This window comes from Triticum aestivum, chromosome 2A (genome assembly GCF_018294505.1).
Source record: "Triticum aestivum cultivar Chinese Spring chromosome 2A, IWGSC CS RefSeq v2.1, whole genome shotgun sequence".
Classification (NCBI taxonomy): domain Eukaryota; kingdom Viridiplantae; phylum Streptophyta; class Magnoliopsida; order Poales; family Poaceae; genus Triticum; species Triticum aestivum.
In genome coordinates, this window is record NC_057797.1 from 100718511 (window position 1) to 100744389 (window position 25879).

Consider the following 25879-nt stretch of genomic DNA (forward strand, 5'->3'; position numbering starts at 1 on the left):
AAGCAAGTTGGCGAGAGACGATGCGAAACTGGATATTTCGGACGTGAGAGGGCGGGAGGCAGAGCGAAACTAAAATTTCGAATGCGAGAGGGCGGGTGGTGGAATGGAACAAGGTATCTCGTGTGTGGATTAGATGCCGTGAGTGGAGAGGCTGCTCATTGGTCACTTGTAAGTTCCCACGGATCGACCCCTTTTCTTTAGTCGATCTGAACCGTTCGTCAAGATCCTAGGGAAGAGAGAGGGGTTTGATTTAGGCCACATCTCTCTTTCTTTCACTTTTTTTCTCTTCCATTTTGGTGGTCAGTTAGTACCGTCGAGGATGCTAAGGTGTGCGTCGATGGTTTAATCTATACACATTGTTGAGCTAGGCGCAAGGCCCGACAGTTGGCTTGTGCACTTATGTCTCTCCGCCCTTTTTCTTTTCGTCTTGTCCACAACTCTCAAGGAGGTAGAAACATTTGTCTATGTATACATGGCATTCGATCAAACGAGTGAAGCGCATTCGGTTCATTGCGGCCCATCGTGGCGAGATGGCCCGGTCATGGTAGCACTGCCCGTGACGGGCGGCAGCTAGGCATTCCTTCACCGTGCTTCGCGGCACGACGCCAGCTGCCCTATCTATTCTGTCGTCTATGGCCGTTGCCGATGAAATTGAGTGCAGCAGCTTGGATGTGGGCGTCAAGCGCAACCGCAAGATACTTGGTGTTGAGGTGTCTATGCACGGGGCTGTCATGGATCATGGAATGGAATGGGATGCAATGTGGAGATCGACCGATGGTGTCCTCGGTCCGCTTGGCAGCGACCTAGAATTTATCTTAAGAGATTTTTTTTAGAAAAACTAAGAGATTTCTTTAGGGGGTAAAAAAAGGAGAGATTGTAAGAATTTATCTTAAGAGATTTTTTTTAGACAAACTAAGAGATTTCTTTAGGGGGTAAAAAAAAGGGAGAGATCGTAATTCGTAATGTCCAACCAACGTCGTGAAATCAAGTTCGTCGACGCAAAAAATAAAAGAAAAAAGGAAAAAAAGAATCAAGTTCCTTGGGCAGCCCGTTCCAGTCTGTTGGTCCTGGTTCGTGCACGCCAAGTCGCCAATCAAGGCCCACGTGACCGTGTGCGGATAAACCCTAGCCCGCTCCACCCGCAGCCTCCCCCGTCGCCGTCTTCGTCGCTTTCTGCTGGCTCCCGGCTCGCTCCCCGCCCTGAGGCTGCTGCGGCTCCCTGCCTCGCGCGCCGCCCTCAGGTACTCATCCCATCGCCGTCTCCCGTCCACCCGCGCGATTGATTGCTACTACGACAGTAGAACGGCGCCGCCGCGGCTACAGATTCGTAGCTCTGGGGCAGGCAGATCGACGCTGATTCTTATGTTTTGTAAAATCTGGCGGCTTTCTTCTAGTTCGTGGGGTCGTAATTGGCCCAAGTGATGCGTAGCTTCTGTTCCCGGGCCTGCAATCCAGCTTCATAATCCGGCCTACAAACTTTGTACACAGAAACAAGGTCATGAGTGCTATCTTTCTAGTACTACAGGGAAAATTTCGAGGGACTTTCGGTTTCTAGCTGGTCAGGACTTTGCTCAATTTGTAGGCTTACATTCCTTCGATCATGTTTCGATCTTTACATATTGTCTCCAGAAATGTTATCTGCAGAAAGTGAATTTAGTTAGCAAGCATTGTCCAAGATGACAAAGGACTGTACCAAACGCACAAAAGCAAATTAATTAAACTAACCCACAAACTGTCAGTACTGTGACTGTATCATATGCTAACTTTCATCCACGTGAATCAACTTGAGCTCAAGATACTTAGTTCCCTCCAGCCATCTCCATTAGCATATATCTTCTTTTTCTTGTGCCGTTTCTTGCATCAAATATACCAACCTACACAAGCATCAGTGTCAGAAGAAACATTACATTGTTAGACAACTATGCAACATAACACCAGCTTACTTGACCTCCATAATTAGCTTGTTAGAAGGCTAATTTTGTTTGATGTCTTGATGATGTTTGCTTACGGTTTCTTATGATTCTGTTACATAATTAGCTTCATCGCATGGCTTTCATATCCATGAGTTTGTTAGGATATTTTGAAACGAGATATTCAAGGAGATTGCACTACTAAAATTCGTTCAGAAAAATGTCTCATTGATGTATCTAATATATATGAATATATTCCTGAATTGAGTTACATTAAATCCAGATGCTTGCCCTTTTGACACCTTTTTTTTGTTTATCGCAGGAAAATGTCATCAAATACTGATGGAGCCAAGAGTCATGCACGTAGAGACCTTTTGCTCAAGATCCAATCAGAAGCTCAAACATGTTGGGAGGAGAGCAAGGTTTTTGAGGCTGAACCTGGCAATGGACTTCCTGGCCCTGGTGAAAAATTCTTTGGCAATTTTCCATACCCTTACATGAATGGATTGCTACATTTGGGTCACGCCTTCTCATTGTCCAAGCTTGAGTTCGGTGCTGCATACCACAGACTCCGCGGCTCAAATGTCCTTTTGCCGTTTGGTTTTCATTGTACTGGGATGCCCATCAAGGCCTCAGCTGATAAGCTTGCTAGGGAGATTCAACAGTATGGAAACCCTCCTGTGTTTCCTGCTGCAGAGGATGATTCAAGTGCTGAAGTGGCAGATGATAGCCAGGCTGACCAGGCTGCTGCTGTTGCCCCAGATAAATTTAAGAGTAAGAAATCTAAGGCTGCTGCAAAGACTGGCATGCAGAAGTTCCAGTGGGAGATCATGAGGGGCTTTGGTCTGTCTAATGAAGAAATTGCCAAATTTCAGGATCCGTCTCACTGGTTAACCTACTTCCCTCCGCTGGCAAAGGAAGATCTTAAGGCTTTTGGTCTGGGTTGTGATTGGAGGCGCTCATTCATAACCACTGATATGAATCCTTTCTATGATGCTTTTGTTCGCTGGCAGATGAGAAAGCTGAAGAAAATGGGCAAAGTTGTTAAGGATATGAGGTACACGATCTACTCTCCATTGGATGGCCAACCTTGTGCTGATCATGATAGGGCATCAGGTGAAGGTGTGCAGCCACAAGAATATGTGTTGATTAAAATGATGGTGATCCCACCTTTTCCTCCTAAGTTGAAGGCCTTAGAAGGAAAGAATGTTTATCTGGCAGCTGCTACATTAAGACCTGAGACAATGTATGGGCAAACAAACTGTTGGGTATTGCCTGATGGGAATTATGGGGCTTTTGAGATCAATGAAACTGATGTCTTCATTGTGACAGCAAGGTCAGCACTTAATCTTGCGTATCAGCATCTATCCAGGGTCCCGGAAAAGCCTACCTGCTTAGCTGAGCTTACTGGCAATGATTTGATTGGGTTGCCATTGAAGTCTCCTCTTTCATTCAATGATATCATATATGCACTTCCCATGCTCACTATCTTGACAGATAAAGGTACTGGCATTGTGACTAGTGTGCCAAGTGATTCGCCAGATGATTACATGGCATTGCAAGATTTAATCACAAAGCCTGCTTTGAGACAGAAGTATGGGGTCCAAGATGAGTGGGTTCTTCCATTTAATGTCATACCAATAATCAACATACCTGAGTTTGGGGATAAGTCAGCTGAGAAGGTGTGCCTTGATCTTAAGATCAAGAGCCAGAATGACAAGGAGAAGCTTGCTGAAGCAAAAAGGATGACATACCTTAAAGGATTTACAGATGGAGTGATGATTGCAGGGGAGTTTAATGGTAGAAAGGTTCAAGAAGCGAAGCCACTGATAAAGAACAAGCTTCTTGGAGAAGGCTCTGCTGTGTTGTATAGTGAGCCTGAGAAGAAAGTTATGTCAAGGTCCGGTGATGAGTGTGTCGTTGCTCTTACAGATCAGTGGTACATAACTTATGGAGAAGCTGAATGGAAGCAGAAGGCAGTCAAATGTTTGGAAAATATGAATACATTCTCAGCTGAAACCCGTAACGGATTCGAACACACGTTGGGCTGGCTGAACCAGTGGGCATGTTCACGCTCTTTTGGCCTAGGTACTCGCATTCCATGGGATGAGCAGTTCCTGGTAGAATCTCTCTCAGATTCAACCCTGTACATGGCTTATTACACCATTGCTCATCATCTACAAAATGGTAACATGTATGGACAAGAAATATCTTCTATCAAGCCTGAAGAAATGACAGATGAAGTATGGGAATATGTGTTCTGTGATGGTCCGGCACCCAATAGCAACATCTCTCCTGCCCTCTTGAGCAAAATGAAGCAAGAGTTCAAGTATTGGTACCCCTTTGATATTCGGGTATCTGGCAAGGACCTTATCCAGAACCATCTGACATTCAGCATCTACAATCATACAGCACTTCTTCCAGAGCATCATTGGCCTCGTGGTTTTCGTTGCAATGGGCATCTTATGCTTAACTCTGAGAAGATGTCCAAGTCCACAGGGAACTTCCGAACTCTTCGGGAGGCTATTGAAGATTTCTCTTCGGATGCCACTAGGTTTGCCCTTGCTGATGCTGGAGATGGCATGGACGATGCAAACTTTGTTTTTGAAACTGCAAATGCTGCTATTTTGAGGCTTACAAAGGAAATCGCTTGGATGGAAGAAGTTATAGCTGCTGAATCTTCTCTGAGAGGCGGTCCTCCTTCTACGTATGCTGACCATGTGTTTGCTAATGAGATCAACATTGCTGTAAAAGAAACTGAGAAGAGCTACAACGCCTTCATGTTCAGAGATGCCCTGAAGTCTGGTTTCTATGACCTGCAATTGGCTAGAGATGAGTACAGACTCTCTTGCGGAGCGGCGGGCATGAACCGTGAGTTGTTGGGGCGGTTTATGGATGTCCAGACCAGGCTTATCACCCCGATCTGTCCCCACTATGCTGAGCATGTGTGGCAAAAGATCCTGAAGAAGGAAGGTTTTGCAATAAAAGCTGGCTGGCCAGTTGCAGGCACCCCGGATACTACACTAAGAAGTGCGAACAAATATTTACAGGACTCCATTGTTTTAATGAGGAAGTTGCTTCAGAAGCAAGAGTCTGGTTCCAAGAAACCCAAGAAGGGAGCTGCACCTCCTCCCTCAGCAGAAAACAAGCTCACTGTTGGTCTGATATACGTCAACGAGCACTATGATGGATGGAAAGAGCAATGTTTAAGGGTGCTTCAGTCAAATTTTGATAGCCAAGCACGCTCCTTTGCCCCCGACGAGGAGATTAACGAAGCATTGAGGAATTGCTTCATCGATCGCGAAACAAACTTCAAACAAGTCCAGAAGCTCTGCATGCCTTTCATCAGGTTCAAGAAAGATGAAGCAAGGAATGTTGGTCCCCAGGCTCTAAATTTGAAGCTTCCTTTTGGTGAAATAAATGTGCTTGAAGAGAACCTGGAGCTGATCAGAAGGCAGTTGGGTCTTGAGCATGTTGAGGTCCTGCCGGTATTTGATGGAGCTGCTCGTGCCAAAGCTGGAAAGCATGCTTCTGTGCTGGACAAGAATCCGCCTTCCCCTGGTGAGCCAGTTGCAATATTCATGAGCAAGCAGGAGTTTGAAGCCCAGAATTAAGCTCAGATTAATCTTCTCACAGAACTTTGTTGAGGTACTCAAGCTTATTTTTGTCTTTTTCTCACTGCATATTAGTGGTTTTCTACCATCTATTGCTTTATGCAGAGACTACAACTGACACGTTTCGTTCTGCACCTTTAGATTCTGTTATAGTTTTTGTGTATGAGGACATAGTTTTTAGCACTCATAATGGTGTCAGGTAAAGCATGTTGGTATTGTTACATGTGGTGCCATTGTTTTAGTCTTCCAGAATGAATTAGTGCAGCAGATTGGCCTTTGAATTGTTTACAGCTGTTGCCTTGTGATACCATTTCCTCCTTTCTTTTTTGCTCAGTTCTAAATCTGTGATAGTTGCTTATGTCGTTGTATTCTAGTATTACATTTTTGCTAATTTTCAGTTGATTTTTTTTATTTTGCGTTCAGACGAATTTTGTGGCCGTTGGATTTGGAGCATGAATCTCAGCGCGCTGTGGCTGTGTTTGTCAGGTTACTGGGCTTCGTTGTGGGTTTCTGGAACATGGTCTTGCGGGTTACGACCCTTTTTTGGAGGTTGTCTGCTGCGAGCCATTGTTGTCTGTCATAGTCATCAGGAGAGTGAGAGAGAGAGGGAGGGGGGCAGAAGATGGAGGAAGGGGCATGGCGGAGAAGCCAGTATGGGATACCCCGTCGTGTCCGCCCTGAGAGAGTTAGCGAAGCAGCAGTCACCGTCGGTCCATTTATCCCTCCACGTCCACCTTTCCCTGTATGTGTTTCATTGTCTACGGTGCTGCCGGTGGGGTTGTCCTGCCGGAGCGCCAATTGCATCCACCACCACCCTTGCACTTCCCCCTTGACTTACAAGGAGGCGTCCCCTCGATTCCATCCATTCGATCTACTCCTTGCCCTAGATGGTTGACGTCCTTGCCTCCCCGTGCAAGGATTCTAGAGACTTCATTTTATGCAATTTTGGTCCAGTTCATGTGTCCTGCGTCTGATTTGTCTTTGTTTTTACATGAGAGAGCCTTTATCAGTGATGGAAAACTAGTTATTGCTCAACGATTCAGTCGAAGGGCGCCGTGGCGGCATGTGTTCTTTTGTCAGAAGCGACGGTGTTTGTCTGCAAGTTTGTTTGTTCAGTGTCAATTTTCAGTGTACGTGTCGTTCTGCTAGCATGGGGGATAGTGAATTTTGCAGGTTGATTTTGTTAGGCTCAATCACTGAACATGTGTGTATGCTGATTAGTGATTTCTGTGATATTTGGTCTCAGCCAAGTTACCAGTGCAGATTTTTAACATGTCAGCAGAATCTTACTTCTATTTAACATTCTAATCAAGTTTTATACTCCCTCCTATCCAAATTAATTATCGCAGCTCTAGTACTACTTATCTTGATCGGAGGGAGTAATATTTTTTCCTGTTTTCCTATCTGGTCGTACGGAGGCCCATTGACATTGTCGAATCACTTGCATCAGGATTGCCTGTTGATAGATGGGGGAGCTGCAACTTCGAAAATCAGCTGGCCAGTTCCATGCTCCAGCACCGGTTCTTCTGTACAAGGAATGACCAAAGTTCAGGTGAAACTCACCTATTTTGGGACTTCCCTCTCCGTTGGTGATCAAACTAAATGCCTGAATTGCTGATTGCAATCATGAGTCATGAAGAATGGAGTACTGTTGAGGCAGCAGTTTAGCTATAATAGAGTACTTTTTTGTGATGTGTTATGACATAGTTAAATTGTCGTGAATATTCATTTTGTTCAGTCATTTAAGTATCTTCTTTTGCATTCACTCCCCCAGTCTTCATTTTCAATTTTGAGATCAGTAATTCAGTCTTTTGTTCTTTAGTCCTTGTGTATGCATCACTTTTCAGTGCATCATTCTGGATAGTTTACCTCTGTTGCAGTTTCCAAACCTTCACCTACCATTGTCTATGACCTACCAAAACTGCAAGTCCTGTCAAGTCCATTATTTTTGTATCATGTTTGGTCCGTCATTTTTGTGATCAGTCTTTCAGTCTTTCAGTCCTTTCATTTTTGCTTCACTTTTCAGTGTAGTTCTTCATTTCTCCTTTTGTACTAGTAAGTTATAATTCCTTAGTTCTGATTTATTGAAAAAACAATCTTTTGTGTAATTATACGGTCCTCAGTATCTCGGTTAAATTAGTCCCCCTTATTTCTACATCTTGCTCATTTTATTCAGTTCATTGGCTAGTTTCACTTAGTTTAATCATGTCAATGTCGTGCATCCTTCGCTCACTCAGTAAACAGCAATTAGGCCTGCATCCTTGCTCTTCTTGGGAGAAGTTCTATTTTTGTTTTTTCAACAATGCACGATGTAATTTTGTATTTATATTCTGGAATGCACATTTCTTTTATCATTGGGGCTGGCAGATGTTGATGCACTCGAGGAGGCTGTAGTATCAGTTGTTTTACACATGCTGTAGTTTCGGTCTTTCGGACATGAATCAGTTACGCCATATACATGGTTGTCTGTCTATTTTGGTCCCCATTTTTCGTTTAGGCCAGTACAACGCGCCGGCGCGTCGGTCCGCTCCTAGTCGCTGTTGCCGACTCATCGCATTCTCTCGCGTTGGTCAACGCAAACAGGAATCCCGTCCTTCCTGCTCAATGCAAACAGAAAGCCCGTCCCAGCACCTTGCAACGCCGTTCCTAGCAAAACAGAGAGCTGGTTCCAGCAAATTTTCTGCCGGTTGTAGCAAAAATCAAACGTTCGCTCAGCAAAAATGGCTTACGGTCTTTGGTTCCAGCATTTATTAATGTGGATGTAGCTATTCACCGTCCGGTTCCAACAAAAAACTCACCGATTGAAGCACCGGGAGGCCGTCATCTCCATCGCTAGGACCTGCTGGTTGCAGCATGGGTAGCTGCTGGCCGCCGTTGATGCATGCAGCACAGCGGGGCAATCCCAGCAAAAACCAACGCCCCTTGCTTGTAACATATGTGGTTGTCTCCTACCTGAACAACGCTGCCGGCCATCTCGGCAGTTGAAAGCACAAGTGCTCCCTGGATGATTTTGGTAATTAATGCCAACATATTTCTTGTTGGACTAATGTTTTCATCTAGTATATTTCAGACAAGTTCAACAGATGGAGTGGCGTGGACAAGAGGATATGGAACCCTTTCAAGATGCTAAGAACAAACGATTGGCTCAAGCTCTAAAGCTCAAGACTATACATTTTGCTTTTAGTGATCCAAGATCACATTGAGTCCATAGGAAAGCCAATACTATTAAAAGGGGATGAGGTGTTGCTTAAGGGCTTGCTTGCACAAAGTGCTTAGTGATATGCTCCAAAGCCCTCAACCACTTTCCCATATCCACATATGTTCCAAACCAAAAGTCAAACTCGGCCCCACCGAAATTTCCTACCCGGCGCCACCGAGTTCACTTGACATAGCCATTGCCAGAAACCCCAGTTAATTCGGTCTCACCGATGGAATCTCGGTCTCACCGAGATGGGCTTGCAAACTCTCTGTTACCCATTGCAATAATTTTGGTCCCACCGAGATATGCAATCGGCCCCACCGAGTTTGCTTAACCAACTCTCTGTTTTGCCTATTACCAAAACCGGTCTCACTGAGTTTGCGAAATCGGTCAAACCGAGACGAGGTATTACCCTAACCCCAGCACATCGGTCCCACCGAGTTGATCATGTCGGTCCCACCAAAAAGCCTAACGGTCACATTATGAACTAAATCGATCTGACCAAGTTTTCTGATTCGGTCTCACCGAGTTTGGTCAATTGTGTGTAACGGTTAGATTTTGTGTGGAGGCTATATATACCCCTCCACCTACTCTTCATTCATAGAGAGAGTCATCAGAACATGCCTACACTTCCATCATACATTTTCTGAGAGAGAACCACCTACACTCGTGTTGAGGTCAAGATATTCCATTCCAACCACATAAATCTTGATTTCTAGCCTTCCCCAAGTTGCTTTCCACTCAAATCATCTTTCCACCAAATCCAAATCTGTGAGAGAGAGTTGAGTGTTGGGAGACTATCATTTGAAGCACAAGAGCAAGGAGTTCATCATCAATACACAGTCTATTACCTTTTGGAGAGTGATGTCTCCTAGATTGGTTAGGTGTCACTTGGGAGCCTTCGTCAAGATTGTGGAGTTGAACCAAGGAGTTTGTACGGGCAAGGAGATCACCTACTTCGTGAAGATCTACCCTAGTGAGGCAAGTCCTTCATGGGCAATGGCCATAGTGGGATAAACAAAGTTACTTCTTCGTGGACCCTTCATGGCTGGAGCCCTCCGTGGACTCGCGCAACCGTTACCCTTCGTGGGTTGAAGTCTCCATCAACGTGGATGTACGATAGCACCACCTATCAGAATCACGCCAAAAATCTCCGTGTCTCCAATTGCGTTTGTACACTCAAATCTCATCCCCTTACATTCTTGCAACTTGCATGATTTACTTTCCGCTGCTCATATACTCTTGTCATGCTTGCTTGATATGTATTGTGAATGTTTAAACTTGTGCTAAAACTCCACTTCAACTTAAAGAAATTAAAAACTGCAACTTTTCTTACTAAGAGTCTATTCACCCCCTCTAGACACCTCTTCTCGATCCTTTCAATTGGTATCAGAGCTTTGGTCTCCATTGCTTTGGTTTAAACACCTTTGGAGGAAGATGGATGAGTCTACGTTGGGGAGTCTTAGACATAGAGTGCCTATACTTGATGGAGAGTAATTCATGAGTGGAAAAATGAGATGCTTGAGATTTTCAATGAATATCATTTGAACAAGTACATTACTAGCCCTTGTGCACCTCATGTTGATCCTTTGCATCCTACCCTTGATGAGTCTATTGACATGATCCGTAATCTTAGAACTGTCAATTTAATCACTAGAGGTTTGCCTAGAAACTTGCTTGCTAGCTTGCCTGCTCTTGATTGTGCCTACACCATATGGAGATTCCTTGAGGAACGTTTCCCAAACTATTCCTTGAAAAACTTAGATGAGATTCTTCATAAGTCTATTGCCTTGAGTAAGATGAGTTCCAATGATCCCAAATTTGGTGATTGTTTATTTGAGCTTACTAATCTTACGAGTGCCAAAGGAGATGTTGGAATCATTAGCAATATCATTTCCGAAGTCATTAGAATTCATAAAGATGAACATTGTTACGGTCATACTTCTAATGAATCACTCTCTCTAGGAATTTATCCACCACATGACAACATTGAACATGGATACTATGATGAGGATGATGACAGTGACTATGATCTTGATGATGCAATGAGACACTTTGGTGTTATGGCTAATCTTCGCGGCTACATGGCTGGAGGAAAGGAATGGGTTCTAGATAGTGGGTGTACAGATCATATGACTGGAGACAAAGATATGTTTCGTGAGCTTGCTAAAAACGACGGCCCTCGAAAGTATGTCACTTTTGATGATAACTCAAAGGGTAAGGTGGTTGGCCTTGGTAAGGTGGCCATCTCACATGATAGCTCCATACAAAATGTTATGCTCGTTGAATCTCTTGGCTACAATTTACTTTCTGTATCTAGACTTGTTGACTTTGGTTTCAATGTCCTATTTACTGAAGTAGATTGCCAAGTGTTTCGTAGAGATAATCATAAAATGGTCTTTACCGGTACACGTAGAGGTGATCTTTACATTGTTGATTTCACTAAAAAGGCTCAACCTAGAACTTGCCTAATTGCTAAATCCTCGAAAGGTTGATTGTGGCATAGAAGGTTAGGTCATGTGGGCATGCGAAATCTTGATAAGCTTATTAAAGGCGATCATATCCTTGGAGTAAAAGATGTTATATTTGACAAGGATAGACTTTGTAGTGCTTGTCAAGCAGGAAAACAAGTTGGAGGAAGTCACCCCGTGAAGAACATTATGACCACAAGAAGACCGCTCGAGCTACTTCATATGGATCTCTTTGGTCCCAATGCCTACAAGAGTCTCGGTGGTAACTCATTTGATCTAGTCATAGTTGATGATTTTTCAAGATTTACATGGGTGTTCTTTCTTGATGATAAATCGCAGGTCCAAAAGATCTTCAAGAGCTTCGCTAGGAAGGCGCAAAATTAATTTGAAGTGAAGATCAAGAAGGTTCACAACGACAATGGAACGGAGTTCAAGAACGCAAATGTGGACACCTTTCTTGACGAAGAAGGAATTTCACATGAGTTCTCGGCTACGTACACACCTCAACAAAATGGAGTTGTTGAGAGGAAGAACCGAACTCTTATTGAGATGGCGAGAATGATGCTTGATGAGTACAAGACTCCAAAACACTTTTGGGCGGAAGTGGTCGAGACAGCTTGTCATGCAACAAATCGCTTGTATCTTCACAAGATACTCGACAAGACGACATACGAGCTTCTCACCGGTAACAAACCCTAAGTTGGATACTTTCGAGTATTCGGCTCAAAGTGCTACATTCTTGATAAGCATCATCGTTCTAAATTTGCTCCTAAATCTCATGAAGGTTTCCTACTTGGTTATGGCTCAAACTCTCACACTTACCGTGTCTACAACAATTTCACCTGAAAGGTTGAAGAGACGGTAGATGTGAAGTTTGATGAATCTAACGGCTCGCGAGTAGAGCAATTGCCAATTGATGCAGGAGATAAGGATCCTTCGGAAGCAATCCAAGACTTGTCTATTGGCAAGATTCGTCCAACGGAGGTAAAGGAGAGTACCTCGTCCGTCCAAGTGGAAGCTTATACCTCATGACAAGGTGAACCAAGAGTTGATACGGAAGCATCCACAAGTGGGACGCACCAAGATGAAGAAAACGAGGAAGTACACCAAGATGAACCTCATCAAACTCCTTCTCCACCAAGACAAGAGAACAACAACACCAATAATGAAGAAGGCCAAGAAGAAGGACAAGATGATGAAGAAGATGTTCCACCCCGACCTAAGCAAAAGCTTTCACGAGTTCGAGCAAGAGTCTCAAGAGACCATCCCGTAACAAATCTTTAATGATATTCAAACCGAGAGAATCACTCGCTCTAAAACTCGTTTGGCTAAGTTTTGTGAACATTATTCATTCATCTCTAGTATTGAACCTATGAAGGTTGAAGAAGCATTGGAAGATCCAGATTGGATAAACGCCATGCATGAAGAGCTACACAACTTCGAGAGAAATCAAGTGTGGACATTGGTTGAGAATCCCGACAACAACCACAACATCATTGGTACCAAATGGTTGTCTCTCAACAAGCAAGACGAAGATGGTCAAGTCATCCGCAACAAAGCTCGTCTCGTGGCCCAAGGCTACACTCAAGTCAAAGGTATGGACTACGGTGAGACATATGCCCCCGTTGCTAGACTTGAGTCCATCCGCATCTTACTTGCCTATGCTAATCACCATGATATCACTTTATACCAAATGGACATTAAAAGTGCTTTTCTAAATGGTGAAATTGAGGAAGAAGTTTATGTTAAACAACCTCCCGGCTTTGTCAATCCTAAGAAACCCGATCACGTTTACAAACTTCACAAAGCTCTTTATGGTTTTAAACAAGCTCCTAGAGCATGGTATAAATGCTTGACCAAGTTTCTTATTGAAAAAGGCTTTGAGATTGGAAAAATAGATTCTACACTTTTTACTAAAAGGGTTAACGGTGAATTATTTGTGTGCCAAATTTATGTTCATGATATCATATTTGGTTCGACTAACCCTCATTTTAGTGAAAAGTTCAGGAAGCTAATGTCGGAGAAGTTTGAGATGTCTATGATGAGTGAACTCAAGTGCTTTCTTGGTTTGCAAATCAAGCAAACTAAGGAAGGCACCTTTGTTTCTCAAACAAAGTACACCAAGGACTTATTCAAGAAGTTCAACATGCAAGAAAGCAAAGGTATGAAAACTCCCATGCCAACTAGTAGTTCTTCGCTTAGGAATTTCCTCACCCTGAAATTCCTCATTGAAGAATTCTTAAAAATCGCCTATTCACCCCCCTCTAGTCGACTTAACGCACTTTCAATTGGTATTAGAGCAAGGTACTCCCTTGTTCTGTGTGATTTTGGTTTAACCGCCTGGAGTTTTAGTTATGTCGACCGCAGGTATGATCAAGGTCTCTGCTGGGTGTCCTACCTTCGATGGGACAGACTACCCCTACTGGAAGAATAAGATGCGAATGCATCTTGCGGCAATTGACAACGATCTCTGGTACGTTGTGGAAAATGCCGTTCCCTTTGTCACTCCTAACATCAACGCTGCTGATGTGAAGAGATTCAAGCAACTCGACTCTCAAGCGAAGAACATCATATGTGGCCATCTGAGCAAAGGGAAGTATGGCAGAGTGAGTGCTTTGGAGACAACAAAACTTATCTGGGACAGGCTGTCCAAGGTCAATGAAGCAGCCTCAACCCAGCGTGACTCTCGAGTTGAAATTCTTCGCAATCTCTTCAACCGCTTCAAAAGACTTGACAATGAAAATGTTTAGCAAACCTTCGATCGCCTCACTAACATTTCAAATGAGCTTCAAGCACTTGGGGCCTCTGACATCACCGACCACGAGGTGGTGAAGAAATTGCTTCGATCGCTTGATTCCTCATTTGACACCCTTGCACTGATGACACAAGAACATGGAGACTACAATTCACTTGATCATGCCGATATCCTCGAGAGGCTAAACACTCATGAGTTTCAGCTTGCTGAGAAGAGAGATCTCTATGGACCAAGGCAGTGTCTATTCCTCAAGAACGTGGAGACTACAAGTCACTTGATCATGCCGATATCCTCGAGAGGCTAAACACTCATGAGTTTCAGCTTGCTGAGAAGAGAGATCTCTATGGACCAAGGCAGTGTCTATTCTTAAAAATCGCCTATTCCTCACGAGCTCTGAAGGCCAAGGCAGTGTCTGAATCTGAAGGTGAGGATTCTGGCAGCAGCCTTGGTGATCCTGAAGAACTGAGCCAGGAGCTAGCAATGCTCGTGACGAAATTTCAGAAGTTCTCAAGACGTGGTCTTTTTGGAAAATCCTCAAGAGGCGATGACTTAAGATAAAATTCCTCATCCCGTGATTACAAGAAGAGACTTTGCCACAAATGCAAGAAACCCGGTCAATACATTCAAGATTGTCCTCAATGGGAAAAGGAATCAAAGAAGAAGAAGTACAAGGACTATAGTTCTGATGATTCAAAGAAGAAGAAGAAATCTTCAAAGTCCTCTTCATCAAAACCTTCAAGGTGTTCATCTCACAAGAAGAGCAGCTTCAAGAAGGCTCGTGCATTCATTGGCAAGGAAATGGACTCCGAGGCTGAATCTGAGGAAAATGAGGAAGAGGAGGCATCTGAGGAGTCAGACTCTGGTGTGGTGATCCTAGCCCTCGCTATTGCATTCGTCAACAAGTCCATCTTCAATTCTGAGGAAAAGGACCTCCCCAACACTACTGATGACGGTGATGATGACTATGCTCCCACCTATTTCTTCATGGCAAAAGGTGCAAAGGTACTCAAATATCCTTGCTCTAAATCAAGTGAGGATGAATCTGATGAAAACCTCAAGCCTAGCTATTCTAAACTTGCTAAGATTGCTATGAAACAACAAAAGGCTCTTAAAAAGGTTCAAAATATGCTAGACAAAAGTGATGATATGTTGGGTGAAGAAATGGACCGCACTAAAACTTTGATTGAAAATCTTCAGAGACTTCAGACTAAGTTTGATAATCTTCAGAGTCATCATAACACTCTCTTATCTGATCATGAGAAGCTTTCTTATGAATTTCTTCAAAGAAAACAAGATCTTGAGAAGTTAAGAGTGAGTTATGAAGATCTTTAGAAGGAGAGTGTTTCATTACTTGCTGAACAAATCAGCGCTACTCAGGAAGAATTCATTCCTCCATGTTTGAAGTTCATTGAACGGGAATCTGCTAATTCTTCACCTGAAAGTTCAAATGCTTCTATTGCTGCAAATTCTTCACCTGACTATGTTGTCACTAATTCCTCATCTGAGGATGCTGCTAGTATCACTGACCATGCAGGGCTTAAGGAATTGTATGTGACACGCATGTACAAAAGCCTCAAAGGGCATCATGCTCTTTGTGATGTGCTTAAGAAGCAGATCCTCAACAGGAACCCTAGAAAAGAGGGTATTGCCTTTGAGAGGAAACTCAATGCTGATGGGACATACTGGAAGCCTGAGCAGTATCCCAAAACCTCATGGATTGCTGCAAAGGGACCTTCAGTGGATCCATCTAATTTATCCGGCTTTATATGTGAATCTTCATATTCTTCCGATGAGTCATTTGACTCCAATTATAAACTGTTCAAAAATCAGAATGGTGAAGTATTTGGTAGATATGTTGGCACTAACTGCAGGAACGGGCCTCCTATGAAGAAAATCTGGGTTTCCAAAAGGTGCCTTAAAAGTCTTCAGGTGAATGTCATCATGACACCACCTGTGAAGAATAGGAACCCCAGATCAAATTCTTCATATGGACCAAAGTCTTCATATGGATCCAAGTCCTCATACGGACCAAATTCCTCAAAAGGATCAAAGTCCTCATATGAACATCATCGTGCTAACACCTCTGTTTCGCAGGGAAAGGCTAAGGGTTATGGATATGTGCATTATTCTTCAAATCATTATGTTCATAAATCCTCGAAGAATTTCTCTGCTTACTCATATGCTTACCCTAACCCCTCTTATGTGAAACGAAGTGGATTGGCATCTATGCCACCTTTCTCTTATGGAGCTCACAGAATGATGAATTCTTTGCCACCCCTTCAGATGTGGGTAGTGAAGAAAAATAACTAACTTCTTATGCAGGGTCAGGTCTCTAGATGAACCTAAACGTCTGAAGAATTTGCTGGAGACCTGAATATGCTTGAATGGACGCAAGCTAATCATGAAGAAATGAATTTTCATTTCTCACGTCCTCATACTACTTTACCTGTTCTATCGCTTGATGAAATTGATCTGATGAATTTGATGTCATATTCTTCACTGATGAAGTATATAAGTTCGTAAGCTGCACTAATTCATCTGCAGGTTGATCAACCCAAAGCCACTGAGTGGGTCCTCGATAGTGGATGTACAAATCACATGACCGATGACAGGAGCTTATTGATGGACACTGCTTTATCTCCATCGCATCTAAAGCATATCACCTACGCTGACAAACGAAAAAGAAAGGCATTGGGTCTAGGTAAGGTTACAATCTCAAAGGATCGACAAATGGACAAAGTCATGCTTGTTGAGTCCTTAGGGTTCAACCTCATGTCTGTATCAATGCTTTGTGATCTTGATATGGTTGTTGTCTTTGGCAAGTATCGTTGTGTTGCGATCATGGAAGCTGACAATTCCAAAGTCTTCGAAGGCTTTAGGAGAGGGGATTTGTATATTGTTGATTTCTCTACAGGACCACAACCTGCTACATGTCTACTTGCAAAAGCTTCAGAAGGCTGGCTATGGCATCGACGACTTGGTCATGCTGGCATGAGGAACTTGCACACGCTTGCGAAGAAGAAGCATGTCATTGGCATCAAGGGTGTCAAATTCCTCAAGGACCATTTGTGTGGAGCTTGTGAAGCCGGAAAGATGACCAAGGCCAAGCATCCCTCAAAGACCATCATGACTACCACTCGTCCATTTGAATTACTTCACATGGATCTCTTTGGCCCTACTCATTATGCCACATTTACAAATGCTACATCACTATATGGCTTTGTCATTGTTGATGATTATTCTCAATATACATGGGTGCATATCATCACTTACAAAACTAAAGTGCGGGAAGTCTTCAAACGATTTTCCTCGAGGGCTTCAACCAACTTTGGTGTGAAGATCAAGCACATCAGAAGTGACAATGGAACTGAGTTCAAGAACACTGGTCTTGATGACAATCTTGATGAACTTGGTATTACTCATGAGCTATCTGCTCCTTATACTCCTCAGCAGAATGGCGTCGTGGAGCGCAAGAACAGGACTCTTGTTGAGATGGCCCGCACTATGCTTGATGAGTACAAGACGCCTCCTCGCTTCTGGCCTAAGGCAATTGATACTGCGTGCCACATCATCAACAAGGTATATCTTCACAAATTCTTTAGAAAGAGCTCATATGAACTCCTCACGGACAAGAAACCCAATGTGAGTTATTTCAAAGTCTTCGGTGCTAAATGTTGGATTAGAGATCCGCATCACAATTCTAAATTTGCACTGAAAGCATATGAAGGTTTTATGATTGGCTATGGTAAGGACTCGCACACCTTTAGAGTCTTCAACACCTATCACCACAAGGTTGTTGAAACTGTAGACGTGCGGTTCGATGAGACTAATGGCTCGCAAAGAGAGCTGCTACCTCCTGTCCTAGATGAAATATCACCTCAGGAATCCATTAAGTTCAAGGCTACTAAGGATGTTGTTCCCACCGAAGAATCTGCTGAAGAAGTCATTCCAGAACATGAAGAACATCATGCTGGTGCACCTAAAGAAAATGGCTCTGAAGAAAATGCTGAGCAAATTCCTCATCGTCAACCAGCTCATCCTCGCGTTGCTAATGAAGTGCAGATTGAGAAAATCATTAGCGACATCAACGCACTAGGTCCTCTCACACGCTCAAAAGCTTCACATTTGTCTAACTTTTTTGGGCACTTTGGTTTCGTCTCTATCACAGAGCCCACTAAGGTAGATGAAGCATTTCTGGAGCCTGAGTGGATTCAAGCGATGCAATAGGAATTACATCAATTCGAGCTCAACAATGTGTGGGAACTTGTCAAGCGACCAGACCTTCGCAAGCACAATATCATCGGCACAAAATGGATCTACCGCAACAAGCAAGATGAAAATGGCCTTATGGTGAGGAATAAGGCACGGCTTGTAGCTCAAGGCTACACACAGGTTGAAGGGATTGATTTCGATGAAACTTTTGCACCTGTTGCTAGACTTGAGGCTATTCACATATTACTTTCTTATGCTAACCATCATAATATCATCTTATATGAAATGGATGTGAAAAGTGCATTCCTTAATGGTAAGCTTGAGGAAGAAGTATATGTTGCTCAACCCCCAGGTTTTGAGGATCCAAAGCATCCTCACAAAGTCTTCAGACTCAATAAGGCCCTCTATGGCCTCAAGCAGGCCCCTTGATACGTCTCCAACGTATCTATAATTTTTGATTGTTCCATGCTATATTATATTTTGTTTTGGACATTATTGGGCTTTATTATACACTTTTATATTATTTTTGGGACTAACCTATTAACCGGAGGCCCAGCCCAGAATTGTTGTTTTTTTGCCTATTTCAGAGTTTCGCAGAAAAAGAATATCAGACGGAGTCCAAATGGAATGAAACCTTCGGGAAAGTGATTTTCGGAACGAACGTGATCCAGATGACTTGGACCCTACGTCAAGACATCAACCAGGAGGCCACGAGGTAGGGGGGCGCGCCTACCCCCTAGGCGCGCCCTCCACCCTCATGGGCCCCTGTTGCTCCATCGACGTACTCCTTCCTCCTATATATACCTACACACCCCCAAACTACCAGATACGGAGCCAAAACCCTAATTTCACTGCTGTAGCTTTCTGTATCCACGAGATCCCATCTTGGGGCCTTTTCCGGAGCTCCGTCGGAGGGGGCATCGATCACGGAGGGCTTCTACATCAACACCATAGCCCCTCCGATGAAGTGTGACTAGTTTACCTCAGACCTTCGGGTCCATAGTTACTAGCTAGATGGCTTCTTCTCTCTTTTTGGGTCTCAAACTCTCAATACAAAGTTCTCCCCCTCTCTTGTGGAGATCTATTTGATGTAATCTTCTTTTGCGGTGTGTTTGTTGAGACAGATGAATTGTGGGTTTATGATCAAGTTTATCTATGAACAATATTTGAATCTTCTCTGAATACTTTTATGTATGATTGGTTATCTTTGCAAGTCTCTTCGAATTATCAGTTTGGTTTGGCCTACTAGATTGATCTTTCTTGCAATGGGAGAAGTGCTTAGCTTTGGGTTCAATCTTGCGGTGTATTTTCCCAGTGACAGTAGGGGCAGCAAGGCACGTATTGTATTGTTGCCATCGAGGATAACAAGATGGGGTTTATATCATATTGCATGAGTTTATCCCTCTACATCATGTCATCTTGCTTAAAGCGTTACTCTGTTCTTATGAACTTAATACTCTAGATGCATGCTGGATAGCGGTCGATGTGTGGAGTAATAGTAGTAGATGCAGGCAGGAGTCAGTCTACTTGTCTTGGACGTGATGCCTATATACATGATCATACCTAGATATTCTCATAATTATGCTCAATGCTATCAATTGCTCAACAGTAATTTGTTTACCCACCGTGAATACTTATGCTCTTGAGAGAAGCCACTAGTGAAACCTATGGCCCCCGGGTCTATTTTCCATCATATTAATCTTCCAACACTTAGTTATTTTTATTGCCTTTTATTTTACTTTGCATCTTTATCATAAAAAATACCAAAAATATTATCTTATCATATCTATCAGATCTCACTCTCGTAAGTGACCGTGTAGGGATTGACAACCCCTTATCGCGTTGGTTGCGAGGATTTATTTGTTTGTGTAGGTGTGAGGGACTCGTGTGTGGCCTCCTACTGGATTGATACCTTGGTTCTCAAAAACTGAGGGGAATACTTTCGCAACTTTGCTGCATCACCCTTTCCTCTTCAAGGGAAAACCAACGCAGTGCTCAAGAGGTAGCACCCCTCGGGTGTGGTATGACACTTTGAAGGAATTCCTCATGAAGAAAAGCTTCAAACCCGGTTCACTTGACCCAACTCTTTTCACCAAAGCTTATGATGATGAATTATTCGTGTGTCAAATATATGTTGTTGATATCATTTTTGGCTGTACTGACCAATGTTACAGTGATGAATTTGCCTATATGATGAGTGAAGAATATCAAATGTCTATGATGGGAGAATTGAAATTCTTCTTAGGTCTTCAGATTCGTCAACAATGAAATGGCATCTTCATATCTCAGGAGAAATACCTCAAGGATGTGTTGAGGAAATTCGGCATGCAAGATTGCAAAGGCGTCAAAATCCCTATGCCCACAAATGTCCATCTATGCACTGATGAAAATGGTATTGACTCTGATCAAAAGGTATACCACTCCATGATTGGCTCTTTATTGTATTTATGTGCATCTAGGCCAGATATTATGCTTAGTGTTTGCATCTGTGCCCATTTTCAAGCTACACCAAAGGAATCACACCATAAGGCTATGAAGCATATTCTTCGATATCTAGCTCACACTCCAACACTTGGATTATGGTATTCAATGGCTCGACTTTTGATCTCATTGGATATTCAAATTCTAACTATGATGATGATCGTGTGGACCGCAAGTCAACATCAGGCACATGCCATTTCCTCGGACGATCCTTGGTCTGTTGGTCTTCAAAGAAACATAACTGCGTATCACTTTCTACTGCTGAAGCTGAGTACATTGCTGCTGGTTCGTGTTGTGCTCAATTGCTATGGATGAAGCAAACTCTCAAGGACTACAACATCAATATGAAGAATGTTCCACTCTATTGTGATGATAACCCACAAGTATAGGGGATCACAACAGTTTTCGAGGGTAGAGTATTCAACCCAAATTTATTGATTCGACACAAGCGGAGCCAAAGAATATTCTCAAGTATTAGCAGCTGAGTTGTCAATTCAACCACACCTAAAAACTTAGTATCTGCAACAAAGTGTTTAGTAGCAAAGTAATATGATAGTAGTGGAAATGATAATAAAAGGTAACAGTAGTAAAAGTAGTGTTTTTGGTATTTTGTAGTGATGATAGCAATAGCAATGGAAAAGTAAATAAGCAGAGAATAATATATGGAAAGCTCGTAGGCAATGGATCGGTGATAGAGAATTATGCCGGATGCGGTTCATCATGTAACATTCATAACTTAGGGTGACACAGAACTAGCTCCAGTTCATTAATGTAATGTAGGCATGTATTCCGAATATAGTCATACGTGCTTATGGAAAAGAACTTGCATGACATCTTTTGTCCTACCCTCCCGTGGTAGCGGGGTCCTTACGGAAACTAAGGGATATTAAGGCCTCCTTTTAATAGAGTACCGGAACAAAGCATTAACACATAGTGAATACATGAACTCCTCAAACTACGGTCATCACCGGTAAGTATCCCGATTATTGTCACTTCAAGGTTAACAGATCATAACACATAATAGGTGACTATAGACTTGCAAGATAGGATCTAGAACTCTCATATATTGATGAAAACATAATAGGTTCAGATCTGAAATCATGGCACTCGGGCCCTAGTGACAAGCATTAAGCATAGCAAAGTCATAGCAACATCAATCTCAGAACATAATGGATACTAGGGATCAAACCCTAACAAAACTAACTCGATTACATGATAGATCCCATCCAACCCATCACCCTCCAGCAAGCCTACGATGGAATTACTCACGCACGGCGGTGAGCATCATGAAATTGGTGATGGAGGATGGTTGATGATGACGATGGCGACGGATTCCCCTCTCCGGAGCCCCGAACGGACTCCAGATCAGCCCTCCCGAGAGGTTTTAAGGCTTGGCGGCGGCTCCGTATCGTAAAATGCGATGAATTCTTCTCTCTGATTTTTTTCTCTCCGAAACAGAATATATAGAGTTGGAGTTGTTGTCGGAGGAGCTCCAGGGGGCCCACGAGGTAGGGGGCGCGCCCCCACCCTCATGGACAAGTGGTGGCCCCCCTAGCCTTCATCTTTTGCAGGTATTTTTATATTTTCCAAAAAGTTGCTCTGTGAAGTTTCAGGTCATTCCGAGAACTTTTGTTTCTGCACATAAATAACACCATGGTAATTAGCGTCAGTCCATGTTAGTTCCATTCAAATCATGCAAGTTAGAGTCCAAAACAAGGGCAAAAGTGTTTGGAAAAGTAGATACGACGGAGACGTATCAACTCCCCCAAGCTTAAACCTTTGCTTGTCCTCAAGCAATTCAGTTGATAAACTGAAAGTGATAAAGAAAAAATTTTACAAACTCTGTTTGCTCTTGTTGTTGTAAATATGTAAAGCCAGCATTCAAGTTTTCAGCAAAGATTATAACTAACCACATTCACAATAACACTTAGGTCTCAAGTTTACTCATATCAATGGCATAATCAACTAGCGAGCCATAATAATAAATCTCGGATGACAACACTTTCTCAAAACAATCATAATATGATATAACTAGATGGTATCTCGCTAGCCCTTTTTGAGACCGCAAAACATAAATGCAGAGCACCTTTAAAGACCAAGGACTGACTAGACATTGTAATTCATGGTAAAAGAGATCCAGTCAAATCATACTCAATGTAAACTAACAGTAATGGATGCAAATGACAGCGGTGCTCTCCAACTGGTGCTTTTTAATAAGAGGATGATGACTCAACATGAAAGTAAATAGATAGGCCCTTCGCAGAGGGAAGTAGGGATTTGTAGAGGTGCCAGAGCTCGATTTTGAAATAGAGGTGAATACTATTTTGAGCGGTATACTTTCATTGTCAATATAACAACCAAGAGATGGCGATATCTTCCATGCTACACACATTATTGGCGGTTCCCAAATAGAATGGTAAAGTTTATACTCCCCCTTCCACCAACAAGCATCAATCCATGGCTTGCTTGAAACAACGAGTGCCTCCAGCTAACAAGAGTCCCAGGGGGAGTTTTGTTTGCAATTATTTTGATTTAGTTTGCGTAAAGCATGGGATTGGGCATCCCGGTGACCAGCCACTTTCTCTTGAGTGAGGAGCGGAGTCCACTCCTCTTGAGAATAACCCGCCTAACATGGAAGATACAGACAGCCCTAGTTGATACATGAGCTATTCGAGCATACAAAACAGGATATTTATTTGAAGGTTTAGAGTTTGGCACATACAAATTTACTTGGAATGGCAGGTAGATACCATATATAGGTAGGTATGGTGGACTCATATGGAATAACTTTGGGGTTTATGGAGTTGGATGCACAAGCAGTATTCCCGCTTAGTACAGGTGAAGGCTAGCAAAAGACTGGGAAGCGACCAGCTAGAGAGCGACAACAGTCATGAACATGCATTAAAATTAATCAGCACCGAATGCAAGCATGAGTAGGATATAATCCACCATGAACATAAATATCGTGAAGGCTATGTTGATTTTGTTTCAACTACATGCATGAACATGCGCCAAGTCAAGTCACTTAAATCATTCAGAGGAGGATACCACCCTATCATACCACATCACAACCATTTTAATAGCATGTTTGCACACAAGGTAAACCATTATAAGCTCCTAGCTAATCAAGCATGGCACAAGAACTATGATCTCTAGTTGTCATTGCAAACATGTTTATTCATAATATGCTGAATCAAGAACGATGAACTAATCATATTTACAAAAACAAAAGAGGTCGAGTTCATACCAGCTTTTCTCATCTCAATAAGTTCATCATATAATCATCATTATTGCATTTCACTTGCACGACCGAACGATGTGAATAATGATAATTGTGCATGTGCGTTGGACTAAGCTGGAATCTGCAAGCATTCAATAAACAGGAGAAGACAAGGCAATATGGGCTCTTTTGTCAGATCAACAATAATGCATATAAGAGCCACTTCAACAATTTAATCATGGTCTTCTCCTATCGACCCCAAAGAAAAGAAAAGAAATAAAACTATTTACACGGGAAAGCTCCCAACAAGTAAAAGAAGAACAGGAAATCTTTTTGGGTTTTCTTTTTAATTACTACTACAAGCATGGAAAGTAAACTAATTAAAAGCTACAACTAATTTTTTTGGTTTTTCTTAAGGTTTATTAAGCACACAAAAAGAAAGCATAAAAAGGAAATAAAGTAGCATGGATGATACAATGAAAAAGTATGAGCAATGACATCTAGCAATGAGTGTGTGAACATAAATGTAATGTCGGTGGGAAATACGTACTCCCCCAAGATTAGGCTTTTGGCCTAAGTTGGTCTATGGCCACGGTTGGCCTGGCGGATATCCATAATAGTAGTTGGGGTCATACTGCGAAGAAGAAGAGGACCCCGATTGCCACTGGTTGGCAATCATCACCGGATCCCACTGGTAATTAGACTGCCGTGAAGGATCAACTTGTGGTTCCGGTAGGCGTGAATAGCCTTTAACGGAACAAGATACTGGCCTGCAGATAAATCAAACAAAGAAGGAGCAGGCAGGGTAATAGTCTCAGGATGATGTTTATCAAAAAACAATTTGTATTTAAGCTCTCTGTCGGTGTCAAAACCGGCGGATCTCGGGTAGGGGGTCACGAACTGTGCGTCTAAGGCGGATGGTAATAGGAGGCAGGGGACACGATGTTTTACCAAGGTTCGGGCCCTCTTGATGGAGGTAAAACCCTACGTCCTGCTCAATTTATTCTTGATGATATGGGTATTACAAGAGTTGATCTACCACAAGATCGGAGAGGCTAAACCCTAGAAGCTAGCCTATGGTATGATTGTCTATTGTCCTACGGACTAAAACCCTCCGATTTATATAGACACCGGAGGGGGCTAGGGTTACACAAGGTCAGTTACAAAGGAGGAGATATACATATCCGTATTGCCTAGCTTGCCTTCCACGCCAAGTAGAGTCCCATCTGGACACGGGACGAAGTATTCAATCTTGTATCTTCATAGTCCAACAGTCCGGTCAAAGGATATAGTCCGGCTGTCCAGAGACCCCCTAATCCAGGACTCCCTCAGTAGCCCCTGAACCAGGCTTCAATGACGATGAGTCCGGCGCGCAGTGTTGTCTTCGGCATTGCAAGGCGGGTTCCTCCTCCGGATACACCACAGAAGAGTTCGAATAAAAGGATAGTGTCCGACCCTGCAAAATAAGTTCCACATACCACCATAGAGAGAATAATATTTCCACAAATCTAATCTGCTGACACGTTTTGGCAACATGACATCATGCCATGGCGCGGTGATCATTCGAACCATTTTTCTTTAACTAGCCCCGCACATAACGCGAGGCAGTTTCTTGACACGTCTTGTCAAAGCAGAGATCGTGTCCCCCTTATTACGGGATTCTCATCAATACGGGCGTGGGTAACCCAAACGCACCATCAATTACGACGCTTGGAGGATAAGCGAGTTTTACTAGGCTAGTGGGGGCGCATAGTTTCGACCGCCCTTATAAAGGGATAAGGTTGATCCTTTTTCTACCCACGCCTTATTCCTCCTTGCTCATCCATTCTCGCGCACTCGAGCTCCAACGCCCAAGTCCACATCCTTCTCCTCAACCTTCTCCAAACATGTCCGGAGCGGGAGGCAAGTGGATGGCTTCCTCTGTCACGGAGGGACACATCAAAAAGCTGCGCGGAGCCGGATACTTATCCGCGAATATCGCGCATCGGCTGCCCGTTGCGGGGCAGATCGTCCCCAC

General features: G+C 43.1%; 1 protein-coding gene across 1 annotated transcript; it reads left to right on the forward strand.

Moving 5' to 3' along the window:
* Positions 1–1061: 1061 nt before the first annotated feature.
* Positions 1062–7289, forward strand: LOC123187800 (leucine--tRNA ligase, cytoplasmic). The gene is made up of 3 exons (XM_044599742.1): positions 1062–1241; positions 2233–5558; positions 6975–7289. The coding sequence occupies exon 2, from the start codon at positions 2237–2239 to the stop codon at positions 5522–5524; it is 3288 nt and encodes a 1095-aa protein (XP_044455677.1). The 5' UTR covers positions 1062–1241; positions 2233–2236; the 3' UTR covers positions 5525–5558; positions 6975–7289.
* The last annotated feature ends 18590 nt before the right edge of the window (positions 7290–25879 follow it).

Excerpts from the sequence above, each read along its gene's own strand:
- LOC123187800 (XM_044599742.1), top strand. The coding sequence starts at position 2,237 with ATGTCATCAAATACTGATGGAGCCAAGAGTCATGCACGTAGAGACCTT.